This window comes from Manis pentadactyla, chromosome 16 (assembly GCF_030020395.1).
Source record: "Manis pentadactyla isolate mManPen7 chromosome 16, mManPen7.hap1, whole genome shotgun sequence".
In the NCBI taxonomy this organism is placed as follows: domain Eukaryota; kingdom Metazoa; phylum Chordata; class Mammalia; order Pholidota; family Manidae; genus Manis; species Manis pentadactyla.
The window spans coordinates 69,887,060-69,911,774 of NC_080034.1; the positions used below are offsets into that span (position 1 = coordinate 69,887,060).

Here is a 24,715-nt window from a genome sequence, read left to right on the forward strand (position 1 = left end):
AAAGTTAAGTTCATGCTCCTCAGCTTTGCTCCTAGTTTAAGTGACCCAGGACCCTCTGCCTTTCTAGGCCCATCTCCCACTTTTGTCTCCCCTCCCCCCACAGCCATCCTTTCCTTCTTCCACCTGAAACCCCTGAAGTCCCAGTGGTAGGTGGTGCGGCCCCTGTGCTCGCACTCACTGTGGCCTCTGCTGCCTCCCGTGCTGCCCGCCCCGTATTTGTGGCCTGATTCCAGGAAGCCCCACTGCCGCACTCCCTCCCCTTCGCCCCTTTGAGCCCCTCAGCCCTCTCCTGCCCCCGCCCAGCCTCACCCTTGACACTCAGGTGCTACTGCAGCAGTTGTTTACAAGTTCTCCATGGGACAACAGGGCCTTTGAGAACAGAGACCGTAATGGATTCAAGTTTGTTTCTGTAGTGACCAACGCACAGCAGGCCTCACATAATGTTTACTAGATCCATGCATGAAATAATGATGAGTGAAGGAGTTTTCTTCATTATGATTCTAGTGTTTAACACAGACCATATCCTCAAATAAATGTATAAGTTTCTTTTGGGATACAAATTTCGTTTCAGATCAACAATGTGATTCAGATAGTTATTTTAGGAACTAAACTATGAAACATAATTACTAATTTTTTGGTGGACATTACGCTTTGGGATAAAACTGACTTCCTCTTGAAAAACATTAACAGAAGCAAATATATAAATACATAGAATATTTTTGAGTGCCATTTCCAGGTACTGTAGTTAGCACATTTTATATCTAACTTATTTACTCTTTGCCTCACAGCATTGTTATCATTCTCATTTTTCAGATGAAGAAATTAGCACAAAGGGGTTAAGGAATTTGTTCAAGGTCACAGAGCTAACAGGTACAAGAGCTGGGATTCAGACCCAGCCAGTATGACTTCCAAACCTGTGTTGTTCTTTGATATGAACATCTGGCTTGCCCCAGCTGTCGCTGCAGTTCTCTGCCCCTTAAGATTCAGGTAATATTTCCTGTGGGAGTCCAAGGTCCTGCCCTAGATTTTGCATTCCTATACATACCTCTTGTTCAGAGTGCCTGCTTTTACTGGGTTAATTCAGTTTTAAGGATCTCTTGGTGTCCCAAAAGGAAGAATTTACATTTTAGGAAGAAAACTATCTTCATATTGAACATTAGCCAAATTGGTTCTTAAAAGATCTTGGCCTTGTTTTATGTATGTAACTTTATAAAATATATAAATTTAAAGTAATTAGTATATATTAGTATACATTATTAGTATTAATATATTAATAATAAATATATAATGGAGTAAAGAAACATTTATATTAAATATTTAATATGAATCTATTTGTATATCACAAAATATGCAACGTATTATATTTATATGTATAGTATTTAAGATGTATGTGAATTATCTATTTTAAATGTTTTATTATGTAATATTTTATTGTTTTATAATTGAGTTTTTATTTAACTGTACAATATTTGATAGATGACACATGTGTAAATTACCATACCCACGGACCCACCGTGAGCTCGGGCCAGTGTCCTCAGTGTGGGCTCTGGGCTCCTCCAGACACTGGCCTTCCCTCTCTGCTGGGGAGCGAGTACGCTCCCTCCCCAGGGCGCCGCCAGCCCCAGCTTGAGTCCTGCAGTCATCCCTTTGCCTTTTTAAAAACACTTTTGTCACATATGTCTGCATTCCTAAACAATACGTCATTTAGTTGTGCTTGTTTTTGAGCTCTACAAAGCGACTTCCTACTGTAGATGATCCTCTGTGAATGTTGCATTTCTAAGATTCACTTACGATATTGCATCATATTCCGTTGGGCAAACATCACATTTTGTTTTCCCTTTTCTTCGTGAACAGTAAGTCTTCTCCAGTGTCTCTTAGGGCATATTGAAGGTGCTGAGTATTGTGGTATGCACAAATACCACATTACAAGTGACAAACTGTTTTCCAACTAAATAAATTCACACCTCCACCAGGGACGTATGAGGTTCCTTAATTTACATTCTCAACAAAAACTTGGAATCATCAGACTTCTTAAATCTAGCCAAGTGGATGTAAGATGGTATCGTAGTGGGGGGTCTTAATGTGCATTTTCCTATTACAAGTAAGATTGAAAAATTTTTTTTGTGTTTCTGCACCATTGAGGTTTCTTTTTCTGCATTGTACCTATTCATGTCTGTTCATTTCTTTCTATTGATTTAAAAATCTATTACATATACCTATAATACTCTACATGAAACAGGTATGGAGTGTGACAACTGAACAAACACAGAAGGATTCCCCACCCAACTCAAGACTGGAACACTTTCAGTGCTCCAATATTATTACCGTGTTACTAGCTTGCAGGGTTTTTGTTTTTTAGTAATCTGGTTACTGACCACTTCTGATTAGTAATTGTGTTACACAGCTTGTAGCTTGTCTCTTTGCTTTCTTTATGGATGGAATGATTTAATTTTAAGGTAAGGAAATGTTACAATGCTTTATTTTCTCATTAGCTTGGTGAGTTTTGTTTGTTCATTTGTTTTTATGTTACCAACATATTTGTCAGTTTCTTTACTCACTTTTCCTTCTCAGATACTCAAAGGTCTTGTCTTTTTTTCTTGAAGTTATATTCTCAGAAGTTCTTTAAGGGCAGTTCTGTTAATAGTTAATTCAGTTTTTCCCTAAAAATGACTTCATTTCTCTCATTCTTAAGAGACTGTTGGGCCAAATATAAAAATATAAATGAAAAAAATCCTTTCTCTAATATTCCACCATCTTCTGCTTTCCTTAAATGCTGTTGAGTTTTGTCAGTCTAATTTTTCTTCCCTTGGAGTGATGTGTCTTATCTGCCTGTTTTTCAGATTTACTCTTTCTTTTTGATATGTGGCTGTTTTACTATTCTATGTTTAAGTGTGGATTTCTTTCTGTTTATCCTATTTGGATTACATTCAGTTTTTGTTTGTGGTTTTTTTTTTTTATGCTGCCTACAGGTCAGTCATTTTTTAATTTATTAAAGTACAGTTGATACACAATATTATATTGGTTTCAAATATACAAAACAATGGTTCAACAGTTACCAATTGTTATTAAATCCTCACCCCAACCAGTGCAGTTACTGTCATCAGAAGATCTTACAGAATCACTGGCTATTTTCTCCATGCTGTACTAACATCCCTGTGACCAACTTATATTATGATTGGGAATTTCTGTGCCGCTTTATCTCCCTCACCCTCATCACTCAAACCCCTCCCCCGTGGTAAACACCACTTTTCATTGCCTATCAGTTTACTGCTATTTTGTTCATTTTTAAATTTGTTTTGAGATGCCACAAATAAGTGAAATCATATGTCATTTGTCTTTCTCCACCTGGCTTATTTCACTTAGCATAATACCCTCTAGGTCCCTCCATGTCACAAATGGCAGGATTTGCTTTTTATGGCTGAATAATATGCCACTATGTATATGTGCCACTTCTCTACCCATTCATCTATTAATATCTATTGTAAATAATGCAGTGATAAATATAGGGGTACATATATCTTTTCAAATCATGGATTTTTGTTTTATTCAGATAAATTCCTAGAAGTAGAATTACTGGTTCAAATGGTATTTCTAGTTTTAATTTTTTGAGGAACCTCCATACTGCTTTCCATAGTGGCTGCACCAATTTACATTTCCACCAACAGTGTAGGAGTGTTCCCTTCTCTCCACATCCTCACCAACACTTGTTGTCCTTTCCTTAGTGACCATTACTGGTGTGAGATGGTATCTCACTCTGGTTTTGATTTGCACTTCCCAGATGATTAGGGATGTGGAGCATCTTTTCATGTGCCTGCTGCCATATGAATTTCTTCTTCAGAAAAATGATCACGTCCTCCACCCATTTTTTAACTGGGTCATTTTTTTTCTGGTGTTGAGTCATATGAGTTCTTTTTATCTTTTGAATGTTAACCCCTTATCAAATAAAGCACTTAGAAATATATTCTCCCATACAATAGGTTGCCTTTTTGTTCTGTTGATGGTGTCCTTTGCTGTACAGGAGCTTTTCAGGTTGACTGTAGTCCACCTTGTTCATTTTTTTGTTTCCCTTGCCTAAGAAGATGTATCCAGGAGAAAACTGCTCATACTTATGTTCATGAGATTTTTGCCTACGTTTTCTTCTAAGAGGTTGATGGTTTCATGTTGCACATATCGGTCTTTTAATCCATTATGAATTTATTTGTGTATGGGGTTAGACAATAATCCAGTTTCATTCTCTTACATGTAGCTGTCCAGTTTTCCCAACACCAGTTATTGAAGAGACTGTCTTTTCCTTGTTGTATATTCGTGGCTCTTTTATTGTATATTAATTGACCATATATGTATGGGTTTATATCTGGGCTCTCTATTCTGTTCCTTTGATCTAGAGGTCTGTTCTTGTGTCAGAACCACATTGATTACTACAGCTTTGTAGTATAGCTTGAAGTCAGGGAGCATTATACCACCAGCTTTGTTCTTCTTTCTTGGGATGGCTTTGGCTATCCAGGGTCTTTTGTAGTTCCATATGAATTTTAGGATTATTTGCTCTAGTTCATTGCAAAATACTATTGGTGTTTTGATAGCAATTGCATTGAATCTGTAAATTGCTTTGGGTAGGATGGCCATTTTGACAATATCAATTCTTCCTATCCATGAGCACAGGATAGATTTTTACTTATTTATATCTTCTTTAATTTCTCTCACAAGTGTCTTATAGTTTTCAGAGTACAGGTCTTCATTCCTTGGTCAGGTTAATTCCTAGGTATTTCATTCTTCTTGGTGCAATTTTAAATGAAGTTATTTTCCTGATTTCTCTTTCTGCTACTTTCTTGTTAGTATATAGGAACACAATAGATTTCTGTGCATTGATTTTGTATCCTGCAACTTTGCTGAATCCAGTTATTAGTTATATTAGTTTTTTGGTGGAATCTTTAGGACTTTTTATATATAGTATCATATCATTTGCAAATAGTCAGTTTTGCCTCCCTACCAATTTGGATGCCTTTTATCTCTGTTCTTTTGTTTGATGGCTGTGCAAGGACCTCCAGAACTATGTTGAATAAAAGTGGTGAGAGTGGACAGCCTTGTCTTGTACCTCATCTTAGAGGAAAAGTTTTCAGCTTTTCACCATTGAGTATGATGCTAGCAGTGGGTTTGTCATATATGGTCTTTATTATGTTGAGGTGTGGTCCCTTCAACCCCATTTTGTTGAGAGTTTTAATCATGAATGGATGCTAATTTTGTTGAGAATTTTTGCATCTATGTTCATCAGAGATACTGGTTTATAGTTTTCTTTTTTTGTAGTGGTTTTGTCTGGTTCAGGTATTAGAGTGATACTGGCCTCACAGAATGAGTGTGGAAGTATTCCCTCCTTTTCTACTTTTTGTAATACTTTAAAAAGGATGGGTATTAGCTCTTTAAATGTTTGGTAGAATTCAGCTGTGAAGCCATCTGGTGCTGGACTTTTGTTTGTTGGGAGTTTTTTGATTACCAATTCAATTTTGTTACTGGTAATTGGTCTGTTCAGGTTTTCTGTTTCTTCCTGGGTCAGTCTTGGGAAGTTGTACTTTTCTAGAAATTTTCCCATTTCTTCTAGGTTGTCTGATTTATTGGCATATAATTTTTCATAGAATTCTCTGATAATTCTTTGAATTCCTTTCTGTGCTTCACCAGTAAGTTCTGTCAGGCCCAAACACTGCACAGGTGTTATACAGTTTTCCAGCATCTTCTTCAGAAATGGAACCTTGAGGGTAGGAAGTTACCTCCAATGAGATATAAGCTGCATTTCTTTGCTACTTCAGAAAGCTTCTGTGTGGCTTCACCAGGAATTTTTTCTGCATATTCAGAAAATATTTCATGCCATATGGAGAATTAAAGCATTCCGGAAGAGAAACTATTTCGGCTCCTTGCCTCGCTGCCTCCTGGACAAGGCCACCTGCTCAAGTGAGGTTGTCTGACTTGATGGAAGAAACCTGAAGCTGGATGAGGGCCAAGCGGAAAGAGGCCATGGCTTCTCCTGGGCAGTGGCACGGCTGGCGCAGGCTGAGCGTAGGTCTGGGCCGCTTGTCTGGTTTCTTTGATCAGTTCTGAAAAACACTCTTGCCTGTCTATTTCTTAAGATATCGCACTTCTTCCCTTCTTCTCTTTCTGGGGCTGATTGGACTTTGTGAACCTTGCCTTTCCAGCTTCCCTGTGTCTTGTTCATCTTCTTTCTCTGTGTGGTGTTCTGTGTAATTTCTTAAGCTTTCTCTTCCAACTTTCTACTTTTTTCATTAGCTTTATAAAGATTTTGATTGTTTTATGTTCTTTGATGAGGAGCAAATATTTGCTTATCCTTAATCTGAAAACAACAAAAAAATAGACAGTGACCATAAATTAAGATACTTTCCTTCAGAGGGGATTTACATTAGCTGGTCTTGGGAGCCCCAGGATAACACCAGGCTGGGCCCGTTTGCATCTCAGCTGAATTCAGGAAGCCCAGGGTCCACTACCCACCCACTTCAGCCAACAGGTGTGTTTCCCCCAAAGGCAACCCTGCCTTCTGGGTAGTCTTACCACTCTTTGTTCTGTTTTCAGGGTTCTCTCTCTCTTACACACATAAAAATTCAAACTCTAATTTTCATTAATTAGTGAAACTCCAACAAAGCAACAGAAATTGTATTTTATGAGAGATCTAATAGTTCCACTGAAAGAGGGCCTTTCACGGGATGTTGTTTGCTGTGCGACCAAAAGTAGGAACATCCATGGGCAGTTTCACTGGCCGTCTGCATGCCATCTTGTTAGCTCCCCTCTCCTCCTGCCTCTTTCAACTCTCCTTTTTGTTTTTCCCAGTCTCCTCCCCAACTCATAATTCTCAGACTGCTTCTCTACACCCCCGTGAGGGCTTTTCACTCTTGGCAGAGCAGCTCAGCTCTCCTCAGCTTCTGTAGTCAGCTCCGGGCTTCCCTCTGCAGGTCCAGCCAGTCAGTAGAGCAAAGGGCAGGTGCTGTCCGTGACAGGACCCACCCTCCTGAGAAGGTGTAGCTGGTAATAGCAGTTTTCCTTCCATTCCATTATTTCCGTTCATTAGGTATATATTGGGTACTGCCAAGTGCTGGCACCATCCAAAGTGCTGGATAGGTGATTGTTTGATATGAGTTCATATCACTAGTGTCGTGCTATCTTTAAGATGTATCACGTAGCAGAAACACATATTAAAAGATCTTCGAAAAAGCATAAGCAATATTTAATATGCTCAGGAACATTAGTTCCATAAATTATCACAGTGTGTTCAATGAAATACGGAAAAGACTGGATTAAGTAATTGACTTTGTTTACTTATTTTAGAAGTGGTCTTTAGCTATTGTATCCTTTCCTAATAGGAAATACATTATTCCTATTACATCATCTGTAATTCAGTTGAAGTTAGTAGTCTTTTACACCCATATATCTTCAGTAGCAGAAATTAGAATAATGTGTGTGTTTCTCAATATATATAAATGCAATTCAGAAAAATACTTCTGTCACTCTTAGGTGACCCTAATTAGAGGGGTATCTTCTTTTATGCCTCAGAAAGCATTAAATGCAGATATAGTTTCATTCATATGGTAAGAATTTATGGTGTGCCTCTGTTGTGCCAGGCACTGGTCTAGGCCCTGGTGGGACAGTGGAAACAAAACAAAGCAGAGTCCCTTACATGGAAGCTCATGTCTTAGTGGGGAGACAGATACTCAGCCGTGGGTGCAGGAAACACCACAAAGTGGTGGTGAGTGCTGAGCAGAGTAGGTGCAGGGAAGTGGGCCAGGAGGTCATCAGGGAAGGATGCAATGAGGACTGAGCCGTGCAGAAGCCCGGTGAAGCATTCCAGGTAGAGTGGCCCACACAGTGGCTCTGCAGCACACTGTGCTTGGAACAGTTAAAGATAACCCTTAACATGAGACTAAACCTGTTCTTGTCCAACTTCTTTTTTTCAGGAATCCGAGATGTTTCTAAATGGAGTGAGAGAACAAGAAAGCCTTTGGAAACCCTATATGGGTATGACTACCTTGCGAAAATCTGTGAGAAGTGGGTGGATGGCATAAAACAGTTCAAACATCTTCCAGACGGTAGGTCATATGGACTGTTTAATGCTCTTCTGCTAACGGGAGAGGCTGCTTGAGTCCCTTCCCTGGAGGTCCAGGATTCCTTGCAGATTAGTTCACTGAGCACTGTCCTTACACACTGCATATGAGCAGAGGACATGAGGGGTTGCATACAATACACATCCTGTGTAATAAGTCCCCCTTAAGCCAGAGACATGCTGTATCCATTAAGGTTCACGGTTGAGTCTTTAATAGCACTGTTCTTTTCTCCTTTTAATCCCTTTTGTGTGCAGTGACAAAATAATTCTCCAGAAGCTTCAAATAGTCTTTATTTTCAAATTCCAGAAAGGGTAATTAGAAAGCAAGCTGCAACACATACCGGTTTTTTTTTTCCTTTTTTACACATGCCACCCCACTGCATCCTTCCTCTGTTACTAGGGCAAAAAGGAGAGACTTTGGTCACGACCGTCAACTCCAGCAGAACCAATGGGAATATACGAGGAAGAGAGTATTTGTTCAGTTCTTGTTCCATCTATGGAATTAAGTTTTATGACTTTACCTTAACAGATGTCTCCCTGTCTTCATCTGAAAATTAATATGGTTTTCAGTAACAGTAAGAATTGACATCTTTAAGGGAAATTCTGAAGTAAAGTCTCTATATGGCTAATTACGTTTATAATCTCCTTTCTGTTTTAATTGCTAAAAGAGTAGAGAGTAGCTAAAGTCTAATCCTAGAGCACATTCAGTTACAAAATGGCTGTGATTGAAGGACCAGTTTGATCTATTAGGTAGTCATTTCCAGAATGAGTCATCTGTCACAACTTTCACAATGAAAAGGACATTTGGAAATGTTACTTTTTTGGGTTAAGTTCAAAACAGCAAATACATCCTGTTCAAATGAAGTATCCACCCAGAGAAACAGGCCTTTCAAATGTGTTTCCCTCAGCTTTTAAAACAAAAATATTATACAACAATGTCTGAGACAACATTTAAAGAAGGCAACGTTGTGAAATGTACACTTGCGTGCTTTCTTGAAGAGTAAGGTGAGAAGGTAGGAAGATTCAAAGATGGATGCAGAATTAATCCATTCAAAAATATTTTCTGTAATCATTAAGATTAAAAGTGCTCTGTGAAAGGCTCTTTCAAAAAAAATAATAAGACAAGTCAAAGACTGGAAAGTATTCACAAAAAAATTAAATTAAAAAGTTTGTGAAAAGTCTTAGTAAAGGATTGTTATCCAAATATGCAAAGAACTCTTAAAACTGAATCAGAAGAAAACAATCTAAAAGATGGCCCAAATCACAGGACCCCACTTTCACCTATTAGAATGGCCCAAACTGGAATTGTAGGGCAGTGAAACTACTCTGCATGATATTTTGATGATGGATACATGTCAGCATACGCTTTGTTCAGATCCACAGAATGTACACCACCGAGAGTGAACTGTGTAGAAAATTATGGATTTGGGTGATGACAGTGCATCAGTGTAGGTTTTTCAGTTGTAAAAATGTCCCACTCTGGTGGCGGATGTTGATCATGAGGGAGGCTGTGCCTTTGGGGGACAGAGGCTAAGTAGGAAAATCTCTGCACCTTCTCACTTCTGCTATAAAACCTAAAGCTCTAAAAAAATAACACCTATTTTAAAAAAGAGAGAAAGAATAAGTGAGGGTAAAAAATGTCATACTATGGAGAAACTAGCAATGTATGAATCATCTTACAGCAAGACTATTTAATAAAGTAGCTCCCATTTGTCCCAGTTGATTGCAGAAGCCCATTTCTTTCATAAGTACAACTCAGGTCTGTAGATGATCTGTTTAGCTTAGGGATTAATTGCACAGATTTAGAGTCAGGTAGGCCTGAGCATGAATTCAGCTTTGCCGCCGGCTTGTTACTAGATGGATTTGGGCAGATTTCTCAGCTTCGCTCATCTGCAGTGTCCTGTCTGAACTGGAGGTACGAATAGCTACCTCATAAAGCTGTCATGAGGATGATACTCAGCTTTGGTGCAGTACCAAGTACAAAGTGCTTAAGGTCATTATTCAAGCACCTGTTTTGCAAATAATTGTACTTACTAAATGACTAAAATGTTACCAACAGGTGTTTCCCAGGTATTAAATCATTTGAACAGTTTCTGACCCATAAGGATTGCCTAGTAATTCCAGTTTTAATCTTCGTCTGATAGTACACCTGGCAGGCACATGTCATCCTAGGGACAGGCGAGGGAAACCTCAGAGACCTAGAGAAGTATTTCCCTGGTCAGCCTCTCATTTAGCAAACAGCATCCCCCAAATGTAGAGGAGGAGCGAGGCCTGGTGCCTTGCTAGCACCCAAGGGCTGGCTCCCAGCTTTCTCAGAGCTGCAGCACTTCCTTCTGGACACAGGCCTGGGTTTGGGGGGTCTGGGGAGACTGGCTTTGCAGGAGCACATCTGGGTGCCTCCTCTGCTCTCCTATTCCTATGAGGCACGTTAGATAGGGCATCTCTTTTAACCTCATGATCACACCAGGGAACTGTGATTATCCCTTTTGATGGAGGAGAGGCTGAAGCTCAAAGCACATAAGGAACACTGAGCTTTCACAGGCAGGAGATGGTGGCATAGGTACTGGGGCCCAGGTCGTACCGTGCTCCCCTTAGAAATGTTGTAAATGAGGTGAGGGCCTTGCAGTCTCCCAGAAATAGGTCAGTCAGGAATGCTGTGGAGGCAGGAGGGATAAAGAGACACTCAGTACCTACGTGAACTGTGACTTCATCACGAGGCGTGTTAGCTGTGAGGCCGAGCTGGGATCCTAAGGGCCGTTTAAGACATGATAAGGGAAAAGCCTTCCAGATGCCAAGGAATCTAAAATCGTTTTGCAGACTGGGAGCTGTTCTATGTAATATAAAGTGAATTGTGGGTTTTGTTGGTTGTTTTTCCTACCACTTTACATGGTTATGAATATAAGTCAAGCAAAACCGCTGGTTTTACTACTAGAGATTTAAAAGAGAAAAACAGCAGAGAAACGCAAAAGGAAACTGAAAGAATGTTAGAGCCAGAGGGCACCTCAGAACCCATCTAATCCAAACTACCTTGTTATAGATGGGGACACGGACATCCAAAGGCGGGCAGGACCTGAACTCCAAGCTCTCTGTGCCTCGTGTGCCACACCTCATGGAATGGCCACGTCGAAGCAGAGTCCATGTGCCTTTTGTCTTTCAGGGAGCATCTGCCGGCACGTGCTGCCCCTGGTCCAGTGCCCCACCCTAATCGTGCATGGGGAGAAGGATCCCCTGGTCCCACGTTTCCATGCCGACTTCATCCACAAACATGTGAGAGAGTCACGGTAAGCCCAGTCTCTGCTTCCAGAGGCTTCCTCTATGTAAGGAAAAGGAATGTGAAGGTTGGATTTTTAAGGTGTACCTGCCCCGACTTTGCCAATGTCAGTCAATGAGGCCAGTGTTTAGAGCACCAGGGAAATGTGGAGTACAAGGAACCCCGATGTGTGTGTAACCAAAAAGCCACAGGAAGGCAGTTCTCAGATAAGCGTCTCTTGTGGTTGATGTGAAGGGAAATGAACCAATAAATACTAAGTTCTGTCACGTTTGTGACAGTTTAGTTATATAGCAGTCTTTGTTAACTAAAACAATGTCATATATCAATTGGGGATTTTTTTCAAATTAGTTTATCATTATAAAAGCACTATCTACCCAGTAAAAAAACAAACAAACAAAAGAAAACCACCCATTGTTTTTTTCCCATTTAAATATTTTCATTATTAGCTTTCTTGTGTGTGTTTCTCCTTTCTATTTTTTTTAACATAGATATAGTCACATTCTATATGCAACTTTGAATCCTTCTTTTGCCTGCTTTTTTGAGAATTATGTTGTAAACTTTTCATGTTGTTTCAGCCTTAAATATGTACCCGTCAGATGAGAAACCTTAACTCAGAATCACAAAATACCGTCCATACACCAGGTGTGCTGGTGGCTTGCTGGTTAAATAGTAGGTGCCCAGTACCTATTCTTGGCATTCTTGTTTCTGCCACGTAGCCTTGGACACCAGAGAACCTTAATATCAGCAGAAGTGCTGTTTTTCAAGCTCATGCATTTTTGTATGAAATAGAAATGTCTATTTCAAATACTTTGGCTGACACAGCTCTTGCTGGTACTTATATCAAGATGAATATTCAAAGTTGAATAAATTCAGTATTTCCTTCATCTACAATGGGTACATATCCTGAAGGAGAAAATGAAGTGCGACTTGCAGATAGTGTCCTAATTTTTTTTTTTTTAACCTCCTGGATAATAAGCATCCAAGTGAGCCTTGACCCCTTCAGAGGGTATATATCAATTCCAGAGATGCTGTCGTTACTCAGGTTGTCTTTGGGATTCTATGGCATTCTTTTGATACTGGCTTTATGATCGACCTAAGAAAATCCCCCCTCCCTCTCTCCTCTCCCTCCCTCCTCTCTCTCCTTTCCTTCCCCCCCTCACACCCTCTGTTCTCCCTTCCCTCCATGAGCCAGTTTCTCGCACCCGCTGCAGGCCTCCAGAGTAGGGGCAGTTCCTGTCCCAAGAGCTCACACATTCCATCAGGGAACGCACACTCGCAAACAGCCCCAGTACTTCCTAGTCACACTAGCCCATGAGGTATTGTAGCAAATTTCCCAGGGAATTTTAAAATGTGAGCAACGTGCTGCTTATTCCACAAAAAAAAATATTACTGTAAACTTGTATAATTTCTGTATCCATATAGCATTTTATATTTTAAAAGGCATTTTACATACAATATCTAATTATACTTCACAACAAACTTATGAAAAAAATGTTGTCCCCACTTTATGGATAAGAAGATCAAGGCTGAGAGACGTTAAGTAATCTTCCAAGGTAGTAAATGGCAGATCCCAGTTGGTTTTTTCTCCCTCCTAATATAGTGCTTCTCCCCCACACCACAGATGCGTCTCATAAACATACTCTTATTTTAATGTGATGGTAAGATGCCTGGATTATACACTTGCTAACGTGGTTAATAGTCTTCTAGCTTCAGAAATGACAGGTTTTGCACACTAATGCTCATGGTAAATGCAGCGTGTTCTCTTACAGGGCCAGGTTCAATAAAAATCAGTCTGCAGGAAAGTTTAATTTAGAAATTCTGTTCCAAACCTATCTCCTAGCAACAGAATACATCAATATGGGAGGAAAATTTTCCCTTCTCATTCAGATGTTAATTGTGTCAGTAGACTATTTTATGGAAGATCATTTTTTAGAGCAGTATGTTTTGGAACAGATGAGTCAAAGGTACAGTGTTATTAACAATGATTGTCTAGAACTGGCTTGCATTTTACACCTAATACTTTCATCTTCTAAAAGAGCCCTTTTTGTTGGGCATGGGCCTGCCTACAACACGGGTGGTTTATTTTGGACCCCACCAAAGGAAAGTAGATTCCTTGAGCACCAAAGTCCTACTCTGATACTGCACACCAGGCCATGTGAAAATGAGAAAGCAGCTCAAGAGTGTAGCAAGCTTCTAAGCTTGCCACATACATTTATAATTAAACTTGAAGACATAGTCTATCCCTTGAAAGATTTTACCTTTCAAGTAGATATCATGTATGAAACAAATGCCTTTCACCTCAGAAGGAGGCCAAATGAAGGCTGGGGTTGTTTAGCAGTCTTGTTTCCTGCTTGTGTGAATTTGCCATCCTCTTTTCTCTCTCTTTGTGGAAGCAGAATGATAGACTTTTTTGTATCAGAATGATACACTCATAGACACCTTAGAGATCATTCAAGTTCAGTGTTTTAATATTTGTTTTTAGGCAATTGAACCCTTCTTCCTAACAGACTCTTATGCAGGAGTCCAAGATATAAAACATAACAAAAAAATGAGCTGCTATGATTACAACAGGGCCAGGAAACAGATCCTGCCCTTTGATTCTCCCTGTCCTGCTGCTGCCCCTGTGTGTCCCCTGCCTGTCTGGCCCTCCCTCCTAGATGGAAAAGCACTAACTTGCTCACCACCTGGGCAAGGCTGCCTCTTGGGTGTCTCCTGTTACAGTGGGCATCACCCACAAGGCCAGTCCCAGCTCGCTTTTAGAGAATTACTCATTGCTTGGAGGTTGGCACCCGTCAGACCCTTTGGGATTAGGATGGACAGGCCCCAGAAGGCAGTGGGGCCAAGCCAGAAGAGGATGCGACTACAAAGCTAGTTGAGCCACACGTGTGCTCACGATATGAACGAGTTAGCTAGGGCTGCTGAAACAGATACCACAGACTGGACAGCTTAAATAGTGGAAATGTATTGCCTCACAGTACCAGAGGCTGGGAGTCTGAGATCAAGGTGTCAGTGTCAACAGGGCTGGTTCCTCTGAGGCCCCTCTCCTGGGCATGTAGATGCCACCTTCTCCCTGTGTCCTCACATGTCGTCCCTCTGTGTGTGTCCATGTCCTGCTCTCTTCTGATAAGGATGCCAGTCACATTGGATTAGGGCCCACTCTGGGGCCTCATTGAGAGCCAAATAAGGTCACACCCTGAAGTTCTGGGGGTTGGAACTTCAACATAGGAATTTGGAAAAAGCAGACACATTCAGCCCATACCAGCATGTTTCGGAGGAGGTGCTCAGATCTCAGGAACTAGTGGCCCAGAAAATATCAGGATCTGGGTGTCAGACCAGCTGCACATGAACAGGGCTGCCTGGACTCCTGCTCCATCCTTCTCCCCTTTCCTTTGCCTGGCCTGGTAGACTCATCATCAGGTCGCGACCCAAACGTCTCCTCCTCCGATTACTCGTGGTTCTGAGACCATGCAGCTCCTATTGGTACCTTTTCACCGTCATGTGAACACATCAGCTCTTATCCCAGGACACAGCCAGGATGTCCTGAGGTACTTACTGTGTGTTGACAGAAAGGGAATGTGAGAGGCACGTGCATTTGAGTCTCTGTAGATGGGACAGATTATTGCTGGCAACTCAGTACCAAAAAGTGTGGTGCGGGTCCAGCTGTCTGTTCTGTGGCCAAGACTAGAGAGCTGGACCAGGCAGGAAAGGATGAGGGGCAAAGTTCATGTGCACAAACAGTTGGCCCCTTGGATTCAATGTCAATTAATGGTGAAAGGTGGGGAATAAAATGTAGCCACCACCTACAGACCAGAATCGGTATCTGGGGATCCTGAGCACCATTTGCAGTGGGGGTGGGTAAGAGCACAGAGGCAGGTACACGGATGGACCGGGCTGAGAGTGCCAGGCCTGTCACTGACTATGTGCCCTTAAGCAGTTAACATATATTTCTGTACCTCTGTTTCTTTGTGCAAAAAATACTTATTATTTCAGAATATTTTTTGAGAAATGAGTGAGGAAATATTTATACATTTAAGACTTAGTGAGAGCTCAACACACAATAGCTGACACTTTTGTGCATAGAATGCCGATGTGGGCGCAGGTGGTCAGAGGCTCCCAGAGACCCGGATGGAGTCTGACAGCAGGTCAGAGGCAAGTCGCCTTCTGTCCTGACTTTCTGCACATTATTAGTATATGTGTTAGGGTTCTCCAGAGAAATAGAACCAAAAGAATAACAGAGGTTGATTTACCATAAAGAATAAGGGATTTGCTCACGAAGTTAAGGAGGCTGAGAACTCCACAGTCTTCACCTGGCAAGCTGGAGGCCCGGGGAGGCCAGTGGTGTAGCTATAGTCTGACTCTGAAGGCTGGACAACCAGGAAGAACCAGTCTTTCAGTTTGAGTCTGAAGGCAGGAAAAAACTGATGTCCCAGGTCAAAGGCAGTCAGGTAGGAGAAGTTTCCCCTTACCTGGCGGAGTGTCAGCCTTTTTGTTCTAGTCAGACCTTCAAGTGATTGGATGAGGCCCACCCACATTAGAGAGGACAGTCTGCTTTAAATGTTAATCTCAACCAAAAACACTCTCACAAAAAACACCCAGGGTAAAGCTTGGCCAGATATTTGGGCATCCATGTCCCATAAAGTTATACCTAAAGTCAGCCATCACGATGGGGAAGGCCTGGACCTGGGCTGCCCTCCACCGAGGTCTCGGCCTTGCACTGGGTCCGCTGGAGGGGGTGTTAGCAGGCTGGCTGTGAGGGGGTGTCCCTGGGCTCTCTAGGCAGTGAGCTAGATCCTGTCCTCTGAGTGACTCACAGAAGAGAGGAGGGGCTTCTCTGCAGCTTCCTGGACTCAAGTCTGGTCGTCAGCGGTAAGGTGGCCCCAGACCTCCAGAGCAAGCCAGGGAGAGCCACGTCCCTAGCCAGGTGAAAGGAACCGACCAAAGTGGGAAGGAGTCACGCTGGCGACAAAGTAAAGTGAGCTGGGCCGCTGTGCATGGGCAGATGCTGAAGCTTCCAGCCCTAGACCGACTGCAGCCCCAGGCAGAGGGGGTGCGCCCCCTCCTCCCCTTACTGCCCCTGTGACTCCCCCTCTCTCTCCTTGGCCCTTCCTTCTCCCAGGCACTGCTTGCAGTTGCTCATCTCTAAGCACTCGCTGCTGCGGTTGAAGGGAAGGCAGGCAGCTCGGGCCCCACTCGCGGCTGGGTTACAGGATCAGCTCCAAGCAGAATTAGCCGACTCCTTACAAAGCCGAGTCCTTGGCATTTCGGGGGGTGGGGTCTCATGCTTTCTAGACAAACCTTGCCTGTGACATTTTATAAAATCTCTCTCAAGGTAAGACTCTTTCAATTGGAGTTGATTGTGTTAGCCAATAAATGTAAATAAATTGTGCTTCCAGGTCAGAGCATTAATATGCTGTACATAATTAGAATCTTCGTAAGGATTTTTGTACATTGTAAAGTGCAGTACAAATAGAATAATAAAAATAATAGCAAGCATTTATTGCTTACTGTGTGCCCACAGGTCCCATGCTGTGTACCCTGTATGTATTATCTCATTTCACCTTTAGAATAATCCTGTGGGGTAGATCCTATTTTAGTCCCCATTTTCCAGATGAGGAATGATGGCTTAGCAATATGATATAACCTGCTAGATCCCATGCTGGTTAGACTGGACATGTCTTGACCGTACAAAGCCCATACCTTTCACCCTGTGATAGCACCTCCAATTACATTCCACTGTGACCGGAAGGAGTCCAGCCCAGTCAGAAGACCTGACTGGGTCCCTGTCGTCCTGCAGATTTCACAAGGCTTGCTTCTCCACACGCCAGTTCAAAGCATCAATCTAGCAGACAGACCTTGACAGCCCAGGAGTCCACTCCAAGCTGTATCATTGCTAGAACAGCCTCAGAGGCAGTTTTGTTTCTAATGCTCAAGACAAGGTTCCGTTAGAGAAAAGGAAGTTCTCAGTGAGAAGTGCCCCCTCTTCCCAAACATCTGATCTCCTCCTGGGCGGAGAGGGGAGAGCTTGGAGGCTGCAGGCTTGGAGACACTGCTTCCCCTCCGCCGGCCCAGCGTTACCAGCCTGAAGGGGAGTGGGCCCACCCGTGATTACCTGCTTCTCAGTGGGCTTTCTGAAAGGAGCAAGGAATAAAGAATCAAAGGGGCGCTCACTGGCAACTAGGTTTGGATGGCGTCAGAAGGAATGCCTGTCAGTGACAAGACCTCCCCATGAGACACACTGCTGCCCAGCTCTCATCACGGAGGAAACCCTGGCGCAAGAACCAGCGGCCTGGCTGTGCTTTGCAGTTAAAACAGAAATGCTCACAGACTTGCTGACAACCTCTTGGTTCATATAATTTAGCTTTATCACATCCAAAGTGAGGAAAATGTGCTACAACACATTATTTATGACTTCGCTGCTGTCTGTAGCTCAGAGCTTAACTGGAAAGCTGTAGAAGGTTAAAGGAACACGGAGGGGCTGTTCCTGTTTTGCCATCTTGCCTACCCATAAAGGGCATCCTAGAAAGACTGTATCAAGCAGAGGTAAAGTGACCACTGAACTTATACTCTGGGATTAGACATAGTTTAATTCCTCAAGAGATCTAGAATCACATCTTTTTCTAAAGGTGCCAAATGCCCCCCAAGCAGGGACTTCTGATGTCCCTCTGAGGTCCTTCCTTTGAACTGAGACAAGTGTTTCATGGTGGGGGATTTCCTACTTAGTTTCCTGGAGAATGTTATTGTTTGAAGACCACTCCATGGAGCATTTGACTACATCCTTCTGATACTTGGGTGAGAATCTAGGACAGCGGTGGAGTTGCTGCACTGCCTGGGTAGCTGTGTGTTTACACTGTTCAGTGTGGTACTGTTTCCTAAGAGGAATATACGGCAGGTTTTAGGTACAGTGTCAGACCTAAGGGGGAGGGTGTACTGAGGACCTTGAAATGATCCCAAAAGGTATCAAGAAAGGAGCAATCTTCTTCACGCTCACTGGTCTGGCCACAGTCCAGTGCACTTCTAAATGTGGATGCCTCAGGACAGGCCTCCCATGTGTTTAATGAAGGGGACCTAGTTTTTTATTTACCTAAGACCTGAATTGACTAAGGTGAGAGTGCAGACAGCACTGAGGTCAAAAGGATGGAGTTCACAGTGGATGTCTCCTCTTCCTGAAATCCAAGCAAGTTGTAGAAATGGGGTAGGCACGTGATAACCAGTGTGGCTGTCCACAAAGGAGGACTTCCAAAGTTGGGGTCTCTGCTTCAGAACGCAGTTTGATACTCATTAGGGGGTATAATTTAGCCAAGACATGCCCTTCTGTGACCTCTCAGCATCCTCAGCAGTTAGTTCTGTCTAAAAGTGGAGGCCTTGAATGTCCCTGCAAGCCCCGTTGCTTGTGCAGGGAAACTGGGTTCTTGTCTTGGAGTTGGTGCAGCTTGTCCCTCTTTTGTGAGTATTTAAACTGAATTTGGAATATTTTGTTGTTATTAATGGTGCTAACTTTCCAAAGGGCCTCAGGAAGATGCTAGTGACATACCCTCCTTTTGCATAGATGACCTTTAGTGTCCAGTTATCCGCCACCCCATGTGGTTGAGTTGCAAGAGGCCCAGTGCTGTCCAGACAGCTCTGTTCCCCAGCGACTTGCTCCAAGCCCTCCCTGGTGCCCAATGAGCTGCTCAGAGCACTTGGCCCCCAGCTGTTCAAAGACGAATCAGGCAATATGGCAACTGGCATTTTGCCCTGATGTAGTCATTCTAAGGCCCAATCGTCATTGTAGGCCAAAGTCTAAACTTGCCCTTATATCCTAGAACCTGTAATTTGTTAAAAACTTTTATTTCTTCACTTTTGTATTTTTATAGCCAATAATAAAATGTAAGACTCAAAGAAGGCTGCGTTTATTAGTGAAACTGCAAACCACATTTGACCCTAACACCCTATTGAAAGGAAAAAATTTATGAGGACAGTGAGGTTTGCCACTGAAGATGTGTTGTGGCTGTTGCAGACAAGGGGGCGCTGATGCAGGCTCCTGCCGCCCTTGTTAGCCTGAGGAACGCTTATTTGCTTCGTCTGGTGGCTTGTGTTCAGACTTATTCAATCCTCCAAAATGGCGGGGTATCTGGAGGCTTGGACAACAGTGGTACGGGCTGTGAAGCCAACTTGGGCTTTCCCACCACGGGACCCCAGAAAGCTCACCTGTTCCAATCCAGTGGATTCTGGACATTTTGTATTTTTATCATCTTTTAACTTCTTTCTAAAAAATCAACGTTAAAAAAGTTTTTTTTTAAGGAAAGCACATATTCGCATTCCCCACTCCCAGTCAAATTTACAATCACACCATCTGTCACATGACACAATTCCAAATGCCATGTGGGTTCTGTTACTCTTAAGTCAACCTTCAGGTTAGTCATAAATTCCGAGAGGCTTTCACTCTTCAGTCTGTATTCAGGGAGTTTATACTATGTAACTTCCATTTTCTTTCCAGTAGTAGTCATGAGGGGAAAATGTGGCAGTTTTTCACTTTAGATCTTCATGAAGTGTTAGATGAGAGATTTTTAAATAAAAGAGAGATTTTTTTTAAAAGAAAGCTTTTTTTTTTTTCAGGTTGCATCTGATGCCAGAAGGCAAGCACAACCTGCATTTACGTTTTGCAAATGAATTCAACAAGTTAGCAGAAGACTTCCTACAGTGAAAATGTCCCTGAAACCTGTGACCTGGTGATTGCTTAGCTGCGTGTGCGTAGTGGGGCTTGAGGCTTTTGCTGCCTTTGTGTCACACCTCAATTCACTCTCCTTCCGCACTTCCTACCCCTCCCTACAGACCCTCCTAAGAGAATATGAATGACAGGTTAACATTCTCTAGCTTTAATAGTTACAAAAATCTGATTTTTTTAACATTAGCTTGTAAATGTCTACCTGTCGCTAAAAAATAAATTCCTATCATGATTTTCAAATAAATCTTAGCTGAATTCTGTAGTGAAATTTGTAGAGCTCAAGACTGCTATTTTAGGACACCTTGAGTTTATGCCATCCTTTTTATCAGAGGTACAAGGTTTCACTGGTCTTTTTCTGTTTATGTTGTTAAAAAAGAAGTCGAGAGAGAGAAGAAAGTCTTTGCCTGCACTCGGATTCTACCTTTTCCACAAGGGGAGCTGGAACTACAGCAGATAAGGGAGGAGGATTTGCTCCCGGACACCTTTACTTTAATACCTTGGGTCACTGAAGATGAAAAAAGTATGTCTTTTATGTGTCTTTATTAAAGAGCACAAACGCTATTAATTTAAAAAATTAAAGCAGAAATCCTATTTTGTAAAAATTACTAAACCCAGAAACATTTAAGAAACATTTCCTGAAATAAAAATGCTTTGAAATAAAAATACACAACAAAGTTTATTACAATGCTTTTTTATTACCATAGATATCTTAGACAAAACTAATGGTTAGAGGTAGAGGTGTTCCACATTATTGCAGCAACAGTGTGAATTTCTGACAGAGGCAAAACTGAGCACCATAGTATAAAAATAGAAAGACCATGCTCGATGGAGGACAAAAGTTCAGTAAGGATATGTGATTTATTTGCGAAGTTCTCAGGCCTCTTCCTCGACCTCCTCTTCCTCGAACTCCCCCTGTTCGTCGGCCGTGGCGTCCTGGTACTGCTGGTACTCGGACACCAGGTCGTTCATGTTGCTCTCGGCCTCGGTGAACTCCATCTCATCCATGCCCTCGCCCGTGTACCAGTGCAGGAAGGCCTTGCGCCGGAACATGGCCGTGAACTGCTCCGAGATGCGCTTGAACAGCTCCTGGATGGCCGTGCTGTTGCCAATGAAGGTGCCTGACATCTTCAGACCTCGGGGCGGGATGTCGCACACGGCCGTCTTCACATTGTTGGGGATCCAATCCACATAGTAGCTGCTGTTCTTGTTCTGCATGTTGAGCATCTGCTCGTCCACCTCCTTCATGGACATGCGGCCCCGGAAGATAGCGGCCACCGTCAGGTAGCGGCCGTGGCGGGGGTCGCAGGCGGCCATCATGTTCTTGGAGTCGAACATCTGCAGGGTGAGCTCGGGCACCGTCAGGGCGCGGTACTGCTGGCTGCCCCGGCTGGTGAGGGGCGCGAAGCCGGGCATGAAGAAGTGCAGGCGCGGGAAGGGCACCATGTTCACGGCCAGCTTGCGCAGGTCTGCGTTCAGCTGGCCCGGGAAGCGCAGGCAGGTGGTCACCCCGCTCATGGTGGCGGACACCAGGTGGTTCAGGTCTCCGTACGTGGGGGTGGTCAGTTTCAGGGTGCGGAAGCAGATGTCGTACAGGGCCTCGTTGTCGATGCAGAAGGTTTCATCTGTGTTTTCCACTAGCTGGTGGACGGAGAGGGTGGCGTTGTAAGGCTCGACCACTGTGTCGGACACCTTGGGGGAGGGCATGATGCTGAAGGTGTTCATGATGCGGTCCGGGTACTCCTCCCGGATCTTGCTGATGAGCAGCGTGCCCATCCCGGACCCCGTGCCGCCCCCCAGCGAGTGGGTCAGCTGGAAGCCCTGCAGACAGTCACAGCTTTCAGACTCCTTCCTCACCACGTCCATGATTGAGTCTACTAGTTCGGCCCCCTCAGTGTAGTGGCCCTTTGCCCAGTTGTTTCCTGCACCGCTCTGGCCTGCCAAAGGGAAGGAGAAATTCAAAAACTAAAACATAAGGAATCTGAATTCTGTCAATTTCACTTTGGAGTAGTCTTACAGATTCTTCTCTGATACTTTTTTACCTATAGAAAATTCTCTATATGTCAGTGACACTCAAAAAACACTGGAGAATATGATAAAATAAAAACCAAGTTTAGCTCGTATGAGGTTATTAATTGAGCAGATGATTTAACAAAACCCACCAGGTCTTTAAGAACAGAGAACCTATAAATACTTGATTCAGTGCAATAAACAGGCATGGCCAGAGGCACAGTGTGATCAGTAGACAAGTAGGCCTCTCAGCAATTGTCTCAACTTCTGGTCATGGCCTGTGCCCTTGCCCTTTGACAGAAGACAACTCTGAAATTACCATGAGCCGACTTAAGGCCCATCTGAAGCTTTTCATCGCCCTTTATTCTTTACCCTTCACAGGCTGCTCTGCAGCGGGAGGCCTACAGCAGCCCTCTGCAGGCTGACACTTCTGGGGCTGTCCAGAGTGACCATCAGCCTGTGGCTGGGTGGAATTGGGCTCTGTGGACACATAGTCTGCACCTCGGCACTCAACGCTAAGAACCGTGATGTCCCACTGATCGTGACTACATACCGAACACAAAGTTGTCTGGTCTGAAGATCTGGCCGAATGGCCCAGACCTGACCGAGTCCATCGTGCCCGGCTCCAGATCCACCAGGATGGCCCGAGGTACATATTTGTTACCTGTGAGAACACAGCTGCACTTAGACAAGAGGTGGGCAAAGGCACCACACACAGGGCTGTGCTCTGTGCCCTTTACAGCAGAATTCATTAGAGAACATTGCAGCATCTGAGGCAAAATAAGAGCACAGCTTTTCTTCTTTAAAAAAAGAGAGAATGAGCATGCTTAGTCACGACACACATGCAGGAGACTTAAGGAACTTGTAAGTGTATTTTTTAGCAGTTGACATTTAGAATGAATGCAAGCATTTCTCTGTCAATTGTATGGTCCTAGTACATTCCGCCTGGCACGGTATGCAAAGCAAGGTTTACTGGGGAAGAAACATTCAAATAATCACCAGCCGCTTCATTGTAGTACACATTGATTCTCTCTAGCTGCAAGTCACTGTCTCCATGGTAACTGCCAGTGGGGTCGATGCCATGCTCATCGCTGATGACCTCCCAAAACTGGAAATAAGAGGAAACAAAAATCCCATGATGGCCTGGCATCCTAAATATCATCCTTTTCTTCCTCCAGCATCCTTGCAACAGCAGTCACTGTGGCCAGACAGCTAAGCAGTCCTAGGCAGACGGCAGAGCTGCAGCCTCCATGCCTGCAGCAGCTGCGGCGCAGGGGCAAGGAAAGCCGCAGAGTATCAGCCATATTACGGCAATAGACTGAGGGACTGGGAAGGACCCCGAGGGAGGACGCTGGGCCCAGTAAACCCCTTGCTAGGGGGAGCTGTGGCTGCTAGGAGGCTGTCGCCCCCAGGCAGGGGTGAATGTCACAGCACCCTGGCTGCTGCATGGGTCCTGGCCCGACCAGACCAGTTGGACCGCACCCTGCGGCTGCCTCCAGGGATCACTGTCTCCTGGCCCAAACCCCAGTCGGCCCTCTGTCTATACTGCTTCTGGCCTCTGACCACAGGGGATGTTTGGGGAAGGCCGGCCAGGAGCCCGGGGCCCTGATGGAGCCGGCCAGGGCAGGGCGCCCGGTCCCCTGTGCATTCGCAGCAGGGGAGGAGGGCGGCAACATGGCGGTTCTGGAAGAGACCAGGTCCTTGTCCAGGCGCCCGCCCACGCCCACTGCAGGCGTAATCACAGCCCCAGACGGTCACCTGCCACCTGGCAGACAGGAAGCCAGCCTCTGACCTTATGTATCATCGCGTCTGGATGTGCTCATATCAGGGGAGTTATCGAAAATGCCCCTGTTTGGGCCCCAACGATAAGCCTCTAATCACATCTGTCATCCCAATGACACTGCATCTATTTAATTCAAACTACAGACAAAAATACACAAACTAAATTCTACCGCGCTTCTGAATTAATATGACCGCAACCCCATCCTAATTGGCAGAGGCAATATACCCTGGGAAATGCCAACTGGGTCCTGAAGAAGGGCCCGGCCGGGGGACCTTCAAAGGGCCTTGATTAAAGGCACACACAGCTGCGTCGCCGCGCGCATCTTGGCAGGTGGTACGGCTTCCAGGGCCCCGCCCGGCGTCCGCGCGGGGAGTGCGCCACCGGGGTTGGCCGGCCGCCGGCTCCCTGCCAGCCCCAGCCTCTCCTCGGGTCCGCAGCCCCCTGCCCGGCCGCTTACCCCAGGGTCTCCCGGCCGCACCCCCGGCCCGCCGCACTTGCCCCTCCTCGGCTGCGCGCCCACCTTAGCGCCAATCTGGTTGCCGCACTGGCCCGCCTGGATGTGCACGATCTCGCGCATGGTGCCGGCTGCGGAGCGGTGCTGGCCCTCCGAGGTGTGCGCACGGACCAGCCCCACAGACAGGGAAGCAGAGCGCTGCCGCCGCTCCCCAGCTCCGCCCTTTATGCCGGCCGGCGGTGACGTCCTGCGGGCGGGCCCGGGCGGCGGCGCTCCCGCACACCTGCACCGGTCCTTCGGCTCGCCGGGTCCGCACCCCAGGTCCCCTGCATCCCCGGCAGGGGCTGGGCACTGGGCCTGGAACCCGCGACAGGGGCTGCCTCCAATCAGGGTCTCGGTCC

General features: G+C 44.4%; 2 protein-coding genes across 3 annotated transcripts in view; one reads left to right on the plus strand and one right to left on the minus strand.

Annotated features, from left to right (window-relative positions):
- Positions 1-20,729, plus strand: part of BPHL (biphenyl hydrolase like) — a 33,482-nt gene extending 12,753 nt beyond the window's left edge. The window contains exons 5-8 of one of the 2 annotated variants that reach the window (XM_057494159.1): positions 7,950-8,081; positions 11,253-11,376; positions 19,962-20,092; positions 20,450-20,729. In XM_057494159.1, coding sequence (XP_057350142.1) covers positions 7,950-8,081; positions 11,253-11,376; positions 19,962-20,049 — 344 coding nt within the window. In that variant the 3' untranslated portion in view covers positions 20,050-20,092; positions 20,450-20,729. Of the gene's footprint in view, positions 1-7,949; positions 8,082-11,252; positions 11,377-19,961 lie in introns of both variants that reach the window. The other variant, XM_036888773.2, reaches the window with a different exon arrangement.
- A 130-nt stretch (positions 20,730-20,859) lies between these two features.
- Positions 20,860-24,715, minus strand: part of TUBB2A (tubulin beta 2A class IIa) — a 34,177-nt gene continuing 30,321 nt past the window's right edge. The window contains exons 1-4 of the mRNA XM_036888740.2: positions 24,381-24,534; positions 23,077-23,185; positions 22,631-22,741; positions 20,860-22,004 (exon numbers count right to left, since the gene is read on the minus strand). Of these exons, the coding sequence (XP_036744635.2) occupies positions 20,944-22,004; positions 22,631-22,741; positions 23,077-23,185; positions 24,381-24,437 (1,338 nt within the window). The 5' untranslated portion in view covers positions 24,438-24,534 and the 3' untranslated portion in view covers positions 20,860-20,943. Of the gene's footprint in view, positions 22,005-22,630; positions 22,742-23,076; positions 23,186-24,380 lie in introns of the transcript that reaches the window.